Here is a 17464-nt window from a genome sequence, read left to right as displayed (position 1 = left end):
AACAAACATTTACAAAACAAAAAGGCTGGCAGCCAAGGCCAGACCCCATATGCTGTCTCAATTCATGTTTCCTCCCTGATTTTATGGCCCAATTCAGAATGTTTCATAATATAGGAACAATTATAAAATAAAAAAATAACTAAAATCATCTGCTGTGTCCTCGCCTCGGTTAAAATGTGTAGTGGTGAAATAAGGTCCGTGTTGACAACCTAGATCAGACAAAAAAAAAAGTTTTTTTTTCTAGTCACCATATATCTTTCAACTCCATAAATCCTCAACTTCTCAACCACAAGGAGTGTGTAAGACCTTGCCCTCGGCAAAATAAAACGTATGTTTTTTGTAGTAGCAGGTATAGTCACTCTGCTGTCTTTGTTGGGTTGAGTCATCCATGGCATGTGAATCTATATTACCCCCTCCCCCCCACTCTGGAGTTTGGATTGTCCCATGGGGTCACTTTAGAAGCTTATTGTGCTGCTATTTATTAGAACTATACATACAACAAACTGGTTAAAATGTGTGTTTCAGTAGGTAAATAAATGTATTCACTTTTATTTGCAAGGTTGAAAGAGAAGGTTATGATCAATCTTTGTGTCGCTTGCAACATGTTTCAGCAAGTCTCATAGCCTAGATCGTATCCTCATAGAATTGCAAACTACAAACAGCTACTCTGAACCATCTACAGCTTGGAGTTTATTTTTAGGGCCACTAGAACTTGGAAGGTCTTTTTCTTGTGGGTTGTGAGGTGGTCGTTCATTAGGGACTTGGCTTCAGTGCCATTCCTGATTGTAGCATAGCACTGATGACTTGTTTAGTGGCTGTGTTGCAGGGCATGCTTAATGATTTAGTTGGGAGTTGTACTCTGCATCTCATCCATAAATATTTGGTGCAAGGTGTGTGTTAGACCGGACAGTCTTAAGGTGGTCTTCCCCAAACATTTTGCCTGCTTACCTCCATTTTTAGCTATATTCTTTTTGTTGGCCTTGGGATTCTGATCACTTTACCACTGCTGACCAGTGCTAAAGTGCATGTGCTTCCGCCCTAAACATGGTTTCATTGACTTATCCACAATTGGTATATATAAATTATCTGTAAGTCCCTAGTAGAGTGTGCTACCTGTGCCCAGGGCCTATAAATTAAATGCTACTAGTGGGTCATCAGCGCTGATTGTGCCACCCACACAAGTAGCCCTTTAAACATGTCTCAGGCCTGCCACTTCAGAGCCTGTGTATGCCATTTACACTGCCATGTTGACTTGGCATATAAAACACCTTGCCAAGCCTTAAATTCTTCTTTTATTTCATATAAGTCACCCCTAAGGTAGGCCCAAGAAAGCCCATAGAGCAGGGTGCTGTGTAACTAAAAGGTAGGACATGTATTTTTAAGTTTTGCATGTCCTGGTAGTGAAAAACACATACATTTGTGTATGTTTACTTTAACTACCCCTCTCACAGGTTAACATTGGAAAGTCCTTATTACACTTTTAAGCTTTAATTCCTGATTGAGAAGAAGTAGCTCTGTCGTGTTTAATAACATTGGAATGGTAATGCTAAATCTGATTTGCTGCTGAAGTTGGATTTAACATGACTATTTTAGGAATGCCACTTTTAGAAAGATTGACATGGAAGATTGGCATTCCACTATTCTTTAACCTCTGTGTGCCTTCAGCCTGTGTCCAATACGCGTCTGGGGTGGTTGACAGGTGGACTTTACAGCCACACACAAAGAAAGGTTAGGTGTGACTGAGTGCCCAGCTGCATCCTGATGGTGTGATGGGAGGGAGGAGCTGACACTCCTAAATGGGGAGTGTCCTGTCCCCACTTACAGGGTAGATTACTCCCCTGTAGTGAGTCTTGAGCCGGGGCTGGGACGGGGTGGTCCTTTGGGCTTATCAAAGCCCCTCTTTGAACTAACCCCCACTTTAAAGGCACAACTGGGTATAAGTGCTGGGACTCTGAACCCACTAAATCAGACATTTATGGGCCTGTAAAGAAACTCTGCCAGGAAAAAGGACTGCTGCGCTGCTAGAACAACTGCCACTCTGCTGGACTGCTGCTCTGGAAGAACTGAATTTCTGCCTTGCTGCCTGCTCTCCTCTGCCCCTGCTGAGGAAAACTGGACTTCCTTGAACCCAGGGTGATCTCCAAGGGCATGCTGGCTTGCCTCCTGTTTTGAGACTCTGGGATATCAAAGGCTCACGTCCTTCTCCTGTGCCTGGTCCATTGGAAGTGAATCAAGGTACTTGCTATGTGGAACCGACAAATCTTCTGCTGCGTGAAGCAGAATTGACGCATTAATGCTTTTGCAGCAACAGAACCAGTGCATCACACTCTGAAGCAGCGCATTGCCTCCAGAACCGAGGCATCGAAACCTCTGCATCGCTGCAGTGAGAGACAAGTGATGCAGCCCCTCAACTGTGTGGAGAAACCCAGGGCATCGGCTACGGGATCAACAAATCTTGGCTTTGGTGCTTCATTTTCGGAACCTTTGCATCACCATCGCTGCTTTGAGAAAATCAGCGCATCAAGTCAACTGCGAGATTGACACTAACACATCACTTGGCTGTACCCCGCATCTGGCAGTTGTGACCAGGATCAAGGTACTTTGTTTAGCGGGCTTTACATCACTCCTGTATCCAGCCCACGCTCCATCGTGGTCGGCCTGAACTCTTGACTTTGCACCGGTGCAGCGCTACTAGATAACCCCCATGGGTGCTTTTTGCACTCTTACCACCCACTTGCCCGTAGTTTTCAGAAAAAAATGCCAGAGGAACTCTAGAAGCACAGGTAATGTGGCTGAACAATTTAACATTTGAATCTGTTTGTGATGCTAATATAGGCCCTTGCATAGGAAGCTTAGATTCAGCAGCTAAGCCGTTGTAGATCTTGGCAATAATGAAATGGTAAAATGTCCCAAAATTATTCGGGCACCGCATACTGGTCTGCAATAGTTAGGATTTGCTACTGAAAATCATAAATGTAGCGTTGTTTCAAAGGCATTATTAGTGTCTGAGACACTTTTGGTAATGGACCTTATGTACTCATTCTGGTGGGTTACTCTGAGTGAGTGCATACCATCTTTGCTGTAGGGAGAGGAGTTCAAGATCGGTGAGATATGACACTAATTGGCATGAGGCACAGGGTCAGACTGATTTGCATATGGCCATGTTTGAACTGGGGTGGCGGAGTGAGCTAAAGAATGATGATGGATTAAACCCAGATCAATTGACTGGGGTGAGTGCTTGCAATGTTCAACACTCCGTCCATCATCTCCTTGTGTTTGCTTTGTTCGCCCTAAGTTGGCAGGGTATGCTCAGACGTGAGTCCCTTGCTCACTTTGCCACTGGATTCAAGCAAGCCTGGCTGAAGACGGCTGAAATGCCAGAAACCGGTCCTAGGAAGCTTGTTTCCAGTCCAGGGAAGACATGGCTTGGCAGTTCGGGCTGGACTGTTCCCATGAGGCACAGGGTCAGACTGATTTCCATATGGCCATGTCTGAACTGGGGTGGCGGAGTGAGCTAAAGAATGATAATGGATTAAACCCAGATCAGTTGACTGGGGGTGAGTGCTTGCAATGTTCAACACCCGTCCATCATCTCCTTGTGTTTGCTTTATATGACACTAATTGTCAGTTGTAAGGGTGCTGAATTTTTCCTGTCCCTGAACAAAACGCTGTCCTGGGCCCTACCTGCATGTGTTTGAGTAGTGGAATCTCATTAACTCCAAATTTCACGACTCTAAGGCCCCCAAAACACACCGTTTTAACATTTTCTATTTCTATTTTTTCCCCAGGTCAAACAGAGGGCCGGGGGAGGATGCCGAATCTGTCAGAGCTGCGCTTAGCTGGCCTGGACTTCACGGATGCCTCACTGCGGCTGGTGGTGCGCCACACCCCTCAGCTGACTAGATTGGACCTCAGCCACTGTAGCCAAGTGGGGGACCAGTCCATTCATCTACTGACTGCTGCTAGCTCCCCCCTACGGGAGACACTCGCCGACGTAAACCTCTCCGGTATAGTAACTCTTGCAAACCTATCTCCTATAGGCTTTCAAAGAACAAAAATCTGGTGTTCATTTAGATTTTTCAGTAACTGTAATGCTGCTCTTAGTAGCAGGTGCCATTGCATGATGGCTGTTCTGTTCATAGGCTTACCAGTGCTGTAAAATGGCTGCCCTTGATGGGGGCTGACACTCAATCTTGGAGAGGCCACCTTCTATGTAGACCTATTCTGGTGAATGCCTTAAAATTAAGTCTACTTAGGTTCTGGAGGGAAAGGCTTGGAGTGGAGGGGCAATGCACTGTATATATAATGATATCATGCAGGGACAGAAGTAGTAAGTGAATTTGTGTTCTTGGAGAGCGCAACTTCAGACCTCTTTGTATGAAGGCCAGAGTATTAAACACAGGAAAAAATATCATTAGTGCTACTCATGCATCCTGCACTCTTCCATTCTCAATATGTAACTCTGCCACCTAATGGAGGGACTAAAAACTGCTTCTGGAAAAAATTTAGTAAGAGCTTTGTGCTCCCAGTACTGTTCATGCGGGTGTACTGGCCCATCCTCACTTGCCTGCATGGTTATATATACTTGACAGTTTTTTTTCTTATTATTTCACTAGTAGTGGATGGTGGCCTACTTCTCTCAAGCTCAGTCTTTCTTAGTGGATTCCTGGCCTTACTTTTCCACTCATGTTTTTGCTATGCATCGCTTGTTTTTCCTCATCTTACTGATAAATACCTAAACCCACAATGCTCTGCCATGTGTATATAAGCACCTACTCCTTGCTTCAGCTCACCTACATATCTTCTATGTCTCCTGGCTGGCAGACAATAATCCTACCCATATGTACCATGAACTCTCATGAATACAAGATGCATTTTGTCTTCTGGTTTGCATACAGATCACAAGTATCTTATCTCACAGGATTGCTGAGCAGTAATAAGTGGCCCTTTAAATACTGTTAAAGGTGGAGGCACAGTAGACATTGGATTTCTTCATCAGGAAGAGGAGTCAAGTGGTACTTACAGGGACTCGAGCAGGCCAGGTAGTCTTTCCGGGACGCTCGCTTTCCCAAGGGAAAGTAATTATCACTAGCCATAAGCAAGTAGTGCATGTATTCTTGGAGATGGTGAAGGCACTTGGTTGTGCAACCATTTTTCTTTGGGTAACTCTGAACGTGTTCCCTCTGGATTTTGTTGTCAAGGGTCAGGGAAGGGCCATTACGATTCCTTTGCCCACCTCTGCCTCCCCTCAGAAAACTTGGATAGCATGGCAGCTTCCAAGAAGCCCTACACCATAGCACAGAACAGCAGGTGAATATATTTCTGCCATTATTCTTTGCCAAAAAACATAAATCTGCTCAGACTGTGTCATGTGCTTCACTATAGGTTTGGGGAATTCGTGTCCACCACCAATTGGGCCATTGAGAATCATCCCACAGACCTAATATATCTGTTCTCTCCTGCCAGCCTTCCTGTGAGGGATTTCGAGCCATCCTATCCATGCAGAGGCATAAATCATTTAAATCCCATGCCTTCTTAAAACATGAAGTTCCTTTCTTAGAGGTCATGCCCTGTGTTACGTAGGGACAAGGTGGTGGTGAAGACATCATCTCACCTTTGCTCCCTCAAGTATGGCTGAATTCCACAAAGCAGAATTTTCTCAGTGCCTTATTTCTGCTCCTGCATGCATTTTCATTACACCTGGTTCTCCAACATTAGATGATTGATAGATTTACCTGCTTGAATATTCCTCATACATTGGGATCCCTTGGTAGTCTTTAAGATAGCAATGCCCATACATTCAAAAAGCATTGAAAACCGCCATTGACTATATGTAGTCCATTTACTTCTTTCTGTAATGCAAACTCTGACTGATACAGTGAATATAAATCTGAGCTCTCCAAGTCCTCACAGAAGCTGATCTGCACAGAGAATTTCTACCACAGTCAAGCTTAGATTAAAGGAAGCCTCTCGCTCTCTCTCCTCAAATTGGAGCTGATGGGAGCCTTGACCTTTGAGGCTGTGGTCACCACTACCCCATACTTCAGGCGTGAGTTGAAAGCTCATAGCGATGTCTTAAAATCCCATACTTTACCTACTTCACCAACATCGCGAATCTTTCATCTTCAGTGAAATCTCCTCAATCATAGACAGCATGGTCTATGACACAAAGTCCTTGTTGATGCAGAAATATGATCAAGGTGTAGAAGGTTAGTTGACAAGCGTGTAGTTAACACCAGGAGGCAAGTTTCGTTGTCTGAAAACCCTCCTTGTTCGTCTGTGAAAACACTCATTGTATAAGGTCTGACCCTCTTCTGCTGCCATCCCGATGACGACCTCATTGATGACCTTGCTGACAGTGACTGCAGCATCATTTTGGAAAACCACTCCTTACTTCGTTCCGCTTTCGTCAGCGCCATGGACATCCGTCAGTGATCTCAGTGTTATCAGCACTACTGATTACACCCTCAACAACAATTCTACAGTTGACTCTACCACTTTGACAACTATTTTACCAGCTGTTCCTCTAAGTCCTCCTTCTCAAACCTATCCTTGATAATGTCCTTTTTGCCAATTATTACTCCAGTAGTCTCACAATAAATCCTATAAGAGTCTCTATCAGAACGCAGCATCATCATTGACTTGGTAAGTAACTATGAGGATCCTATCCTGCAGTCTGAAAGTGACACACAGCTGAATGATCAAGCGACGAACTGTCATGAACTTAACACTGACATGAAACCAAATGATTCAGATTTTTAACCACCCTGTTCTACTTTATTGGGTTTTGGTAGTGTGCCCCATTACCAGCAGCTTGCTGCGCTGCAGACACCAGTGCATTATCTGGAATCCCTTAAAAACATCATGAAGAATAGGGTATTGTCCTTCATCGGCTCCATGTCTGTCACCCGGGCCAATGCTGCAAACAGCGACAAGAGTTCCAGGACAACAGGAGCAATTTCAAGTACCTGCAACAACACCTGCAGGTGTGCCACAACAACCACCAGTGCCTCGAATGCTAGTTGATCCAGTGCTTCCAGTTGAACCACTATCCAGGCCTCCATCTATCGAACCGCAAGTCTCAGACTAACCACAAATTTCAAGCTCTGATTTGTCAGATAAAGATCACAATGGTAACATCATCATGATGAAGAGGCAGAAGATCAGGACTATGCTTTCCCTGAGGACACAGAACCGGAGGTCAAAGAGTATAGATTAGTTGATCAGCTAAGCCCTGAATCTCAGCCCAGATACTCTCCATCGGATGATGTACATAGTTTTCATTGTCTCATTGACCAACTTCTCAAAAATTCAACTTGCCAGTTTCAGCACTGGACAAAACATCTTTCCTTTTTAACTATAGTGATTAATCCAGATGTTAAATCTGAGCTATTCTGCTGCTTGATTATTTCTTTTGCCAGAAGGCTTACTACGTATGAAAAGTCCAGCAATGGGTAATGTTGCAGCGTGAATCTTTTCTACAGCCACATGTTGTGCATTATTCTGACATCTAGTGATTGGCTCTAATACTTCTTTTAGTTCTCTTTTTCTTTTTTGGCTAGGCGTCGTATGTTACCATTTGGCACTATGTCCGTCCCCTTGTGTCATCTGGCGTGTGTCCTGGATGCTTCGTGCATGATTACCATCTTCAGAATCTTTTTTCTCCATTGGGTCTGGAGGGACATGCTAAAGCTCTTCTGACACCAAAAATACGAACAAGATTGTCGACAAATCATCAAATGGAGCAAAGGGAAAGTACACTACGAAAGTCATCTGTAGAGAGAAGACATAAATTGAAAAATAAAGATCACAGAAAAGTAGCTGAACTACGTGGGTGACCGGTCACACTGTCTGATAATGCATCAGGCAGGAATCTTAGAGGGAAATGGAGAACGCTCTCTTTAGTGTCTGTCCCAAGTCTCACCATAAATGCACCCAGAACAGCAACCACCAGGTCTGCAACCTCTGCCTGCGAAAGGAACACAGTGCCAAGTGCTACAAGGCATGTGTAGTGTTTCAGCCGAGGACGCTAATGTCTAAGGCAAAGCAGAGGCAAAGACACTACTCTACCATGCAGGTGCAAACAGGGATCTTGTTGCTAAGAGAACTTGGACTGTCCATCAAGAAAACATGGGTATAGAGGTGGTGCAGGCTGAGGGATCCGACGGTGAGAGAGAGGTTGTCATGATAGAGCCAGAGGTATTTGTGGGGTAAAAACACAAGGAGGGAAAACACTGAACACTGAGGGAAACATAACCAGTATTGGCATAGCCAATAGGTCTCTCCTTTGGGACCTTATAAGTGTTCAGTTATCCAGCACAATATCGTTGGTGCAACAACATTAGCTGTTGCATGGCTAAACACTTATAAGGTCCCAAAGGTGAGACCTATTGGCTATGCCAATGCTTGTCTTGTTTTCCCTGTCTCGCTCCATTATCTGTTTTCTCTGGGGAACCCTTTGTTTCAAAGTTTGCAGTAATACCATGGAAAAACTGACCCAAACAGCAATAAAACAGGCCCATAAACAGCCCGCACACTGACCTGTCAGTCCAGCCTACCAGGCACTGCCAGATTGCCCTATAGACAGGGCCACTTGAATTATTGGGAAGGAGAGGGCCAAATTATGTGGCAGGGTTGACTAAATTAAGCGGGGAATAAACAAATTATGTGGCATAATGAGGCACATTTTGTGATAGTATTGTTCCTTTATTTTGTCATTTTTACACGTGTTAACACTCTCTGAGCAATGAGATATTGGTACCAATTTAACATCTAAATATAGCAGGAAGCAACAGAAAGATGACTAGGCAATCTTTGAAAAGGGCCTTCCACCAGTCAGCAACACGTGTTGCTGCGTTTTTAGTTTTTAGTAACTAGAAACAATTATTTTTTTCCTAAAATCAAGATTATGCAGCAGTCGATGGATTATGTGGCAAATGAGGCAAATCCATAATTATGCGAAAAACGCCGGGGTCGCACAATCGCATAATTCCTGTGGCCCGACCTATAGGCCACTGCGACCCTGACTACCAGCCTCCACGAACACAGGGGCGGCTTCTGCTGCTTATAAGGGTAGCCTGGCTCTCTGCTTCTGCCTCCATACCGAGTTGTCTATTCTTGCCATTCCATAGAATTGACCCTACACGGGAACATTTAAACCCACAGGTACATTGTGCACCCCTGAAATGTGTTACCCAGACTCAGCAATTGTTAGGGGTTATCGTGCACTTACTTGCTGTGTGTGGCGGTAAAAGCCGTTCAAGCAGGTTTAGTACTTTAAATGTTGATCCAATATACATTTCCCATTGCATCGGATGGCCTTTTCGAACAGCGGCTAACGACAGACAGGCCGCGATGATGACGAGAGACAAACAAGCAGCTTAAACGAGGACCCTCTGCAGACAAGTGGGAGGCAGAGACAGCACGGTCAGAGGGGCCGAAGGAATATGGAAATGACAGGCCAGAGGCAGGGAGACGGACGCATGTACAGAGAGCAAGAAAGGCGCGCAAACACAGCACAAGAAACGAGCACTACAGGAATCAGATCCGAGGAGAAAGTCAAAGTCAGGAGTGAACCGCTGTGAACGTGATGCAGAGACACACATAGCAAAGCATAGGCAAGTAGACCAAATGCACAGAAACCGGATGAAAGAGATGGGCAAAGAGCGATATACACAGGCTGAGGGTTATTTATTTATTTCTTTTATTTATTTATATAGCGCCTGAATCACCCCCGCAGGGGTATCTCTGCGCTTGCGGACATATGAGAAAGTGCTGATACTATGTGAGGCGTCTAGAACAGGAATGTTTTCAGGGACTTTCTAAAATGAAGATGGTCCGTGCACTGCCTTAGGGAGCGAATTCCAGTTCCGTGGGGCAAGGTAAGAAAAGGCCTCCACCCCCCACCCCTAGCCTTATTAATACAGGGAACTTTGAGAAGGGATTTGGAGCTGGATCGAAGGTTTCTAAGGGAAAGGTATTGGCTAAGCTTCTCCGCAAGGTATGTTGGACCATTGCTATACACCGCCTTATGGACGATGCAGCAAACCTTGAATTTTATTTGTTTGTGCACCGGAAGCCTGTGGAGCTGCCGCAGCAGTGGACTCGAAGACGATCTATAGGGAGCATTCAGTACCAGTCGCGCTGCTATGTTTTGAACTACCTGCAAGCGGTCTAACAAGGCCTCATTGGCCGAAATCAATAGAGCAATGCAGTAGTCAAAACGACACAAGACTAACGTCTGAATGAGTCTTCCGTGTATGGTCTGGGAGAAACGGAAATATTTGTCTCAGCAGACTCCATGCATGAAAGCATGAGCTTACCATATGAGTCACCTGCTCCTTCATGTTCAGGCTCTGCTCAATGCTCACCCCTAGATCTTTTACTGATGCCTTCGAGGTGGGGGGGTCACCCAGCTCGCCTGGCCACCACTCTGTTGTCCACAACAATGTGGCCTCTCCGAAGAGCATAATCTCTGTTTACCCGGCATTTAATTGCAGAAAGTTGTTACACATCCACTGAGATATTGCTAGCATGCCTGTAGAGAAGTTGAACTGGGCTGTTGTGGAAGATTTATCAAAAGAGAATGTGAGCTGGGTGTTGTCCGCCTAAGATATTGTTACAAACCCATATGTCCTCAAAAGATTGGCCAAGGGAGCAACATAGATATTAAATAAGGTAGGGCTTAGACAGGATCCCTGCGGAACTCCCTTGGTCAACTTTTTGGACTTAGACCTATAAGGTCCCAGGTTGACTGTCTGGGAACGGTTATGTTATAATATTTTTATAAAGCGCACAGCTACCCAACAAGGGTTTCCCAGCGCCGGTCAGAAAGGAAGCTAGTCATCCACCGCAAGGCCTCTCCTTTTATCCCAGATTCCTCTAATCTCCCGAGCAGAATTTGGTGGTCGACTGTGTCGAACACCGCCGTGAGATCTATTAGCACCAGTAGAGTAGATTGTCCTCGATCTAGTGCTAGCCTGATGTTGTCCGTGACTGCCACTAGGGCTGTCTCCGTACTGTGTTTCGGCCTAAAGCCTGATTGTGACACATCCAGGCAGTCTGATGTTTCAACATGAGCTGATAAATGCTTGTTGATACGCTTTTCCAAAATTTTTCTCAGGAGCGTTTGGAGGGATATTGGTCGTAAATGTGACAGATCTTTCATAGAAGCCTTGGTATTTTTGCGTGGGTTGTGGGGTGAGTCAGTGAAAAACTAAGGAAGATTATCGATTGTAAATGGAATGGCCAGTGAAGAGGGACAGCGACGCAGGTGGCAAGAAGTGATGACAAACTGGGAGGACAGGGGTCAGACCAAGACAGGCAGTTGATATAACAGAAGCAGCCAGATAGGTGGATTGGAAGTGGATGAAAGCTGACACAGAGTGACAGAGGCAGCCAATAACAGGAAAGAGTGGGCAAATAGAGAGCTTGAGAAGGGGACGAGCACTCAAGGTGGCAAAAGCAGGCTGCACAAGTCGAGCACATTCATAAAAAAAAGAACGAGGAAGGGGCAGCGAGAAGGACACTATGTCAAGCCAGGAAGATAATGGCTGCGGACGGCAGAAACTGAAGGGAATACAGTCATGTGGCAAAGAAAAGAAGCAATGAGTACACAAGAAAGAAACCGGAACCGAGTTTTTGTAATAGTCTAAGAATTATCAGGAAACCAGCAGCTGCAAAAGTGAACGTGACCGCCATCTGTTTCCAATTAACGCGACCGCGAGATAGGTAAATGTAAACAAGTGCAGGCGCGATAATTGGAAACAGATGGTGCAGCTGCTCGCTCGCGCAAGGTGGATGCTGTACATGCACAAGGACTCATTGGAAACAGTGCAGTACATGCACGAGTTTTCCAAAAAGTACAGACCAATTCCAAGAGGTCATCTCCTAAGCAGCGCTTGCGCACTGCGCTAGGCTCGACCTAAAAAGGGGAGGGGGTCCGCGGCCAAAAACACCAGACTCCAAACCCCACAAGATTGTCTTGTGCTGAAAGAATCACCCCAAGGAAAGTCAAAACCCAAGAAGCCCCACGTGTCCAGACACCATTAGAAGATGTCCCCCAGAGAAGCTCTCCACGAGGAAGGATGATTAGGAGCGAACAAAGGAATTGGCAGCAGTTAAAACCATGGTTCAGAAGAACAGAGTGTCAAACGTGCTCAACGCCAAAAAGATGGCGCTTGAAGTCTAGTGGAAAAGGCGCCTCTAAGCCGAAATGGTGGCAATACTTCAGAAAAAGAAAGGGTTTAAGATGCATCCTTTAGAGATTTTTGGATCTCATTGAAACCATAGGTGGAACTGAACCTGGAAGAGGTAATGTGAGAAAGTGGCTCTGTATATACTGTTCCCAAATAGGTACAGGGTGTACAGAGTCCACAGTCCCCAGAGGTTTGGCAGAGGCTAAAGTTAGATATAACCTTATTCTATAAAGTGGTAGCTTGGTCGAGCAGTAAGGCAGTATCAGAGGACAGTGTAAAGCATTTGTTGTACACACTCAGTCAGCAAATGGTCTCACACACTCAATAACTGAACTCTAGGCCAATGGTTTATATATCAAAAATATATGCTTGTTTTATTTTAGAACCAACAATAGGTATTAAAATATACTTTCTCAGAATGAGATGCTTTATATAAATACTTTTGCAATATGCAAATGACTTTTGTAGAAAGTAACAAGTGGTTGCAATAGGCAACACAATTTTAAACACAATAATGCATTGAGCTCCATGGAAGTTTCAAGTTATTTGCAACAGATTACTTTTAGGATGACTTTTGGATTTTCAGGACTGGATCCTAGATTCAGTCCTGGGACAGTACTTAGAAACAAGTGATAAAAGTCGACTTATTTACTGTGATGATTTTTAGACAATATTTTGCTATTTTAAAAGTTGACACTTAGAAAATATTTCGTAGAAAACAGTCAATGATTCCCTAGGGCAGAAAATTCAAGTTGCAGGTATAGTATGTTCTCGTTACTTTTGTAATCCAGTACTGGGTGCCTAGACTCAGTACTGGGACCTTTATCCAAAACAGGTAAGTAATTACGTTTTCAGAAATTATACGATTTTTAAAGAATATTTAAAGTTTGCAGAAATTGACACTTAGAAGAAATTTCACAGAAAAACAGTTAATCATTTCCTATGGGAGAAAATTGGGTTACTGGTAAGTACAGTTGTAAGTATGTTTCAGAGTCAGTGCTGGGCACCAAGATCCAGTACTGGGAGCTCACCTAATAGCAGGTGAGTGTTTTCGTTACTTGGCTGATTTTTGGTGAATATTTAAAGTTTTGAAAAGTCCACAATTTCAGGAAAAACCATTCAATGTTACCCTATGGAGAAAATTGAGTTATCGGTTTAAAGGTAAGTACTAGACCAGCAGAGTTAAGGTTCTGGGCATAGACTCGGGGGTCTCCCAGGGTCAGGTAGGTACAGTTGGTTCACCCTCAGCGGCACAAGGGCGGCCGGGTGCAGAGAGAGTCAGGCCCAATGTTATCCTATGAGAGGTGGGGGGGCCTTGGTTGGTGGCTGCTGACTAGCAGGCCACGCGGCTGTGGGAGCTGGGCTCCTGGTCACTTACTCAGGGCAAGTGGGGAAGTAGATAGGTGTAGAGGTTGCGCTGCCAGGGCCACTCGGGCGGCTGGGTGCAGGGTGCTTTTGAGCCTTCGGGTGCTCAATTGATTTCAATGGGAAATTTCCGGTTTAGAAAAAGACTGCAAGCTCGGGGACAAAGATTCTTCAGGTGCCACCACCACTTCGAGAGGTAAGTTGGGTAGTTGGAGGATAGGTAGGTACCCCGGGATTGGGCACAGGGGGCCACGGGGTGCCGGGTGCCAGGGTGCCTTTTGGTGTCGGTAAATCTTACCCTCTGTTGATCGCGGTTGGGGGGACACCTGGTTCTGAGGCTGCAGGCTTCTTCAGGAGTGTCGAGGGAGGTCCTTGGGTGCCGGACTCTGGGTCACAGTCGCCGTGGGGTCGTCCTCGTGGTCTTTGTTCACTCCGACACAGGCCATGCTTGGCGGGTGCAGAGTGTGAAGGGTTCGCGATTCCGGGCTGCTGCTAGGGATTTAGAAGTAGATTTTGAGTAGAGCCTCTACTCATGGGTGTCCCAGGGGTTTAGAGTCAAAAGGTAGCCAGGTCCTCCGGGGTTTGTGAGGTTGCTTGCCACAAGAGATGCCGGGTTAGAGCAGGAACAGGTTCGAAGGTCGACAGGCCGGTAGGGCTGGGGCCAAAGCAGTTGGTGTCTTCCTCTTTTTAGCAGCTGCAGCGCAGATCTTCTTTCTTCTAGCTCTTCTTTGGATTTCGGAATCTGGGGAAGGAAGGTTCCAGGTGCCCCTAAATACTAGATTTAGGGGCGTTACAGGTAGGTGAAGGGCAGGGACCAATGGGTCCCTGTCCTTGGGTGGGTACCCCCACTATCCTGCCTCTCTCCTGTGGGAGGGGGGCAGTAGCCTAGTCCTGATTGGGCAGGGCTTCCCATCTTCAAGATGGCGAGCCCGGAGATGTGCTTCACCTCGCCTCCCCCACCTGAGGGGTGGGGTTGGCAGGCTGGCACATCCCCTGTCCTTATTTGGGGTTTCCGACCAAGCTTCCCGCCAGAGTGGGGGGGTTGCAATGGCCTGGGGAAGCTCACAGAGGCGGCATGCCTTTGAAGCTTCCCCCTGCCCATCCTGGGGGAGGAGATTTAGCACCTCGCCCAGGATGTGCATTGTTGCAGGCCCAGGAGAGCAGGGGCTCTCCTCCCAGGGGTCCAGCAACATGTCTGCTGTGTGGCAGCCTAGGCAGCCTCAGAACAGACGTGGATTGTAGGTTAGGTTTTAGGGGGCCCTCTGGGGTGCTTGGTACATTAAACCCACACTGATGCCAGTGTGGGATTTAATGTGCTGAGAACTTTGATACCAAACTTCTCAGTCTTCGGTGTTGCCATTATAGTGCTGTGGAGTTCGTGTTTGACAAGCTCTCAGCACCATGTACTCTTAAATTGCAGCACTGCACTTACAGTGCCCAGGAATGGACCTGGGTACTGTAGGGGCACAGGGCTCCTGCTCCTCTTCCCCCCCCCCCCCCCCCCCCCCCCCCACGCCAGAGCCACAGGAAGCCGAGCAAGAGATGTTCGGAGAACAAGACCCAGAGTACTAGGGGATATTCCAGAATGCCAGCTCACCGGAGGAATGAGTCAACACCTATCCTTCGAGGTCACAATGGCTGAGGCAGATGTTGTTCTCGGACCTAGTTGAAATGGTGCAAGCAAACGTAAAAAGACAGCTATTGACAAATGACCTGCTTTACACTCTGGGAGGTGGGGTGCACCAACTGGCACTCAGCAGCATAAATCTAGTGGTCTGGCTCCTGGAGACAGTGTTTGACCACCTAGACCTCCCACAGTGGTCAACAGGAAGTTTGAACGCCAAGTACAGGGAAATGGTACATTGCAAAATGGAGGAAATAAGAACTGTGATGCAGAGGGAGAACTTTTCCACATCTGGACTCAAGATACCACAGCAGTGAGGTACCTGACATAGTTCCTGGACAATTTAACCTACGCTTAACAAAGTTCACCTGGCAGCAGGATTAGTCTTCGAGTACTATAGGAGAAGTTTCTTCACGACATCAGTTATCAAGAGGTTACTAGAAGGACCACCTCCCTTGTGGAACCTCAACAGGGTGCTGACAACTAATGAAGGACCCTTTTAAACAACTCCATAAGATGGAAGTAAGGTTCTTAACCGTGAGGATCACTTTTCTTATTGCTACCACATCGCTTCGCAGGATCAGCGAGCTGAAAGGACTAACCACCCAGGAGCCTTAACTGCAAAAACACAAGGACAAAAGTCATTCATACAAATCCATGCTTCTTATCAAAGGTCATATCAGAATACAAACAGGCTCACTGGTTTAAAAAAATCACTATTACAAGATGGATAGTTCAAACAATCCAGATCTGCTAACAAAAATCAGACTTGCAACTAGAGGCAAGACGTAAGGCACATTCCACAAGGAAGAAAGAAAGCCACACTTCCTTTCTAGCAATTGTTTAAATAAACAAAATATGTATGGCTGCTACCTGGTCATCTATTCCTACCTTCACAAAACACTTCTATGTGGACATTCAACTGAACAAAGAGTCGCAGGTGGGACAAAGGGTACTTAAAGCATTCGTTTGAAAGTTCAACCTCATTCCAGCCCCACTTCCAAGGGTCACCAAGGATACTGCCTCCAAATCAGTGCACAGCATGTGATGCCAGAAAGGATTCACACTGCAAAACAAAATGATTACTTGCCGGTAGGAGTAGTTTAGCAGCTTGAAAACCTTTTGGATTCACTTACAAACCACACCTCCCCAAGAAATGAGGTGCAAAAAAGCTAAGAGACAGGGATACCTTTCATAAACAACAAGAAGTCAATAAGGAGCAGACAAGTCATCAAGGGGGAAAAAGAAACTGAAGATCGTGACCATGCGCAGGGGCTTCTGGGGTACACGTCTGATATCACAAAGGGGCAAACATAGCACCATATGGTATCCAATGATGCCCAGCAAAAGAAAGTATTCTAGACCTAAACACTAGATGGCAGAATAATGCATAGTATGTGATTCAAGAAAATTCTTCAAGCAGCAAACTACTCCTACTCCTCCATTTACTATTTCAGTAGCCAAACTGGACAAAAAATACGAAGATACTCAAATCAGCACTGGCCAGCTTGCTAAGTCACGTTAAAATAGACTGCACTTTCGGCTGCAGCCCATCTAGAAATCCCTGTCCACATCTGGCTCCATCAGACAAGATCGGTCGCTACTGACCAGCTGATTGCGAAACAGAAGACCGTTCTGGCATTATATCACTGGCAAGCTGGTTGTGATAAGACAGACAATTCTGGCACGACATATCGGCCTATTTTGAAAAACTACAGACCAGCTTTAAAGAACATGCCAAGGCTATTCATGAACGAGAACGGTTATCTTCTGTGCTGATTGATGCTTCCATCAGTGGCTTCAGACATTTGGCATCTGTAGCAGCATTGCACAGTTGTAGATGGTTAAGCGCACTTCTGTCTCCCAGCGGTGCAATCCAAATACTCGATATGCTTTTTGATGGCTATCAGCTATTCTAAAAGCAGGTACATTTACATGGCACATTTTCGGAGCATACTTCAGCAAAGATGGAGAGTTTGTACTACAAGATAAACATATGGCCAGTATGGACTTTCCTTCTGGCAATTAGGTTATTACAATCAGCTATATTCTTCATTTCAACATGGTCATTAAAAACAAGTCAGTGGAAGCTCCAAGCAAAGACAAAGGTCATTCATTCGCCTTAGATACCATACCAGAGAGGGGGAAAATATGTAAAATAAGAATGGACTTCTGGATATTATTTTGCTTGGACATGCCAAAGAATTCACACCCAGACCATGTTTTACACCACCAAGGAATGAGCACCATTTATATCTGGAGGCCTCAAAGGTGGAAA

The 17464-nt window shown here is 45.6% G+C and overlaps 1 protein-coding gene across 7 annotated transcripts in view; it reads left to right on the top strand.

The window, feature by feature from the left end:
- Positions 1–17464, top strand: part of FBXL19 (F-box and leucine rich repeat protein 19) — a 232401-nt gene that overhangs the window by 189522 nt on the left and 25415 nt on the right. For all 7 annotated transcript variants that reach the window (XM_085618747.1, XM_085618744.1, XM_085618745.1 and 4 more), the window contains one exon: positions 3789–4007. In XM_085618747.1, coding sequence (XP_085474873.1) covers positions 3789–4007 — 219 coding nt within the window. The remainder of the gene's footprint in view (positions 1–3788; positions 4008–17464) is intronic.

This window comes from Triturus cristatus, chromosome 7 (assembly GCF_964204655.1).
Source record: "Triturus cristatus chromosome 7, aTriCri1.1, whole genome shotgun sequence".
NCBI lineage: Eukaryota > Metazoa > Chordata > Amphibia > Caudata > Salamandridae > Triturus > Triturus cristatus.
The sequence above is the reverse complement of the archived record's forward strand: the minus strand, read 5'-3'. Positions and strand labels throughout refer to the sequence as shown.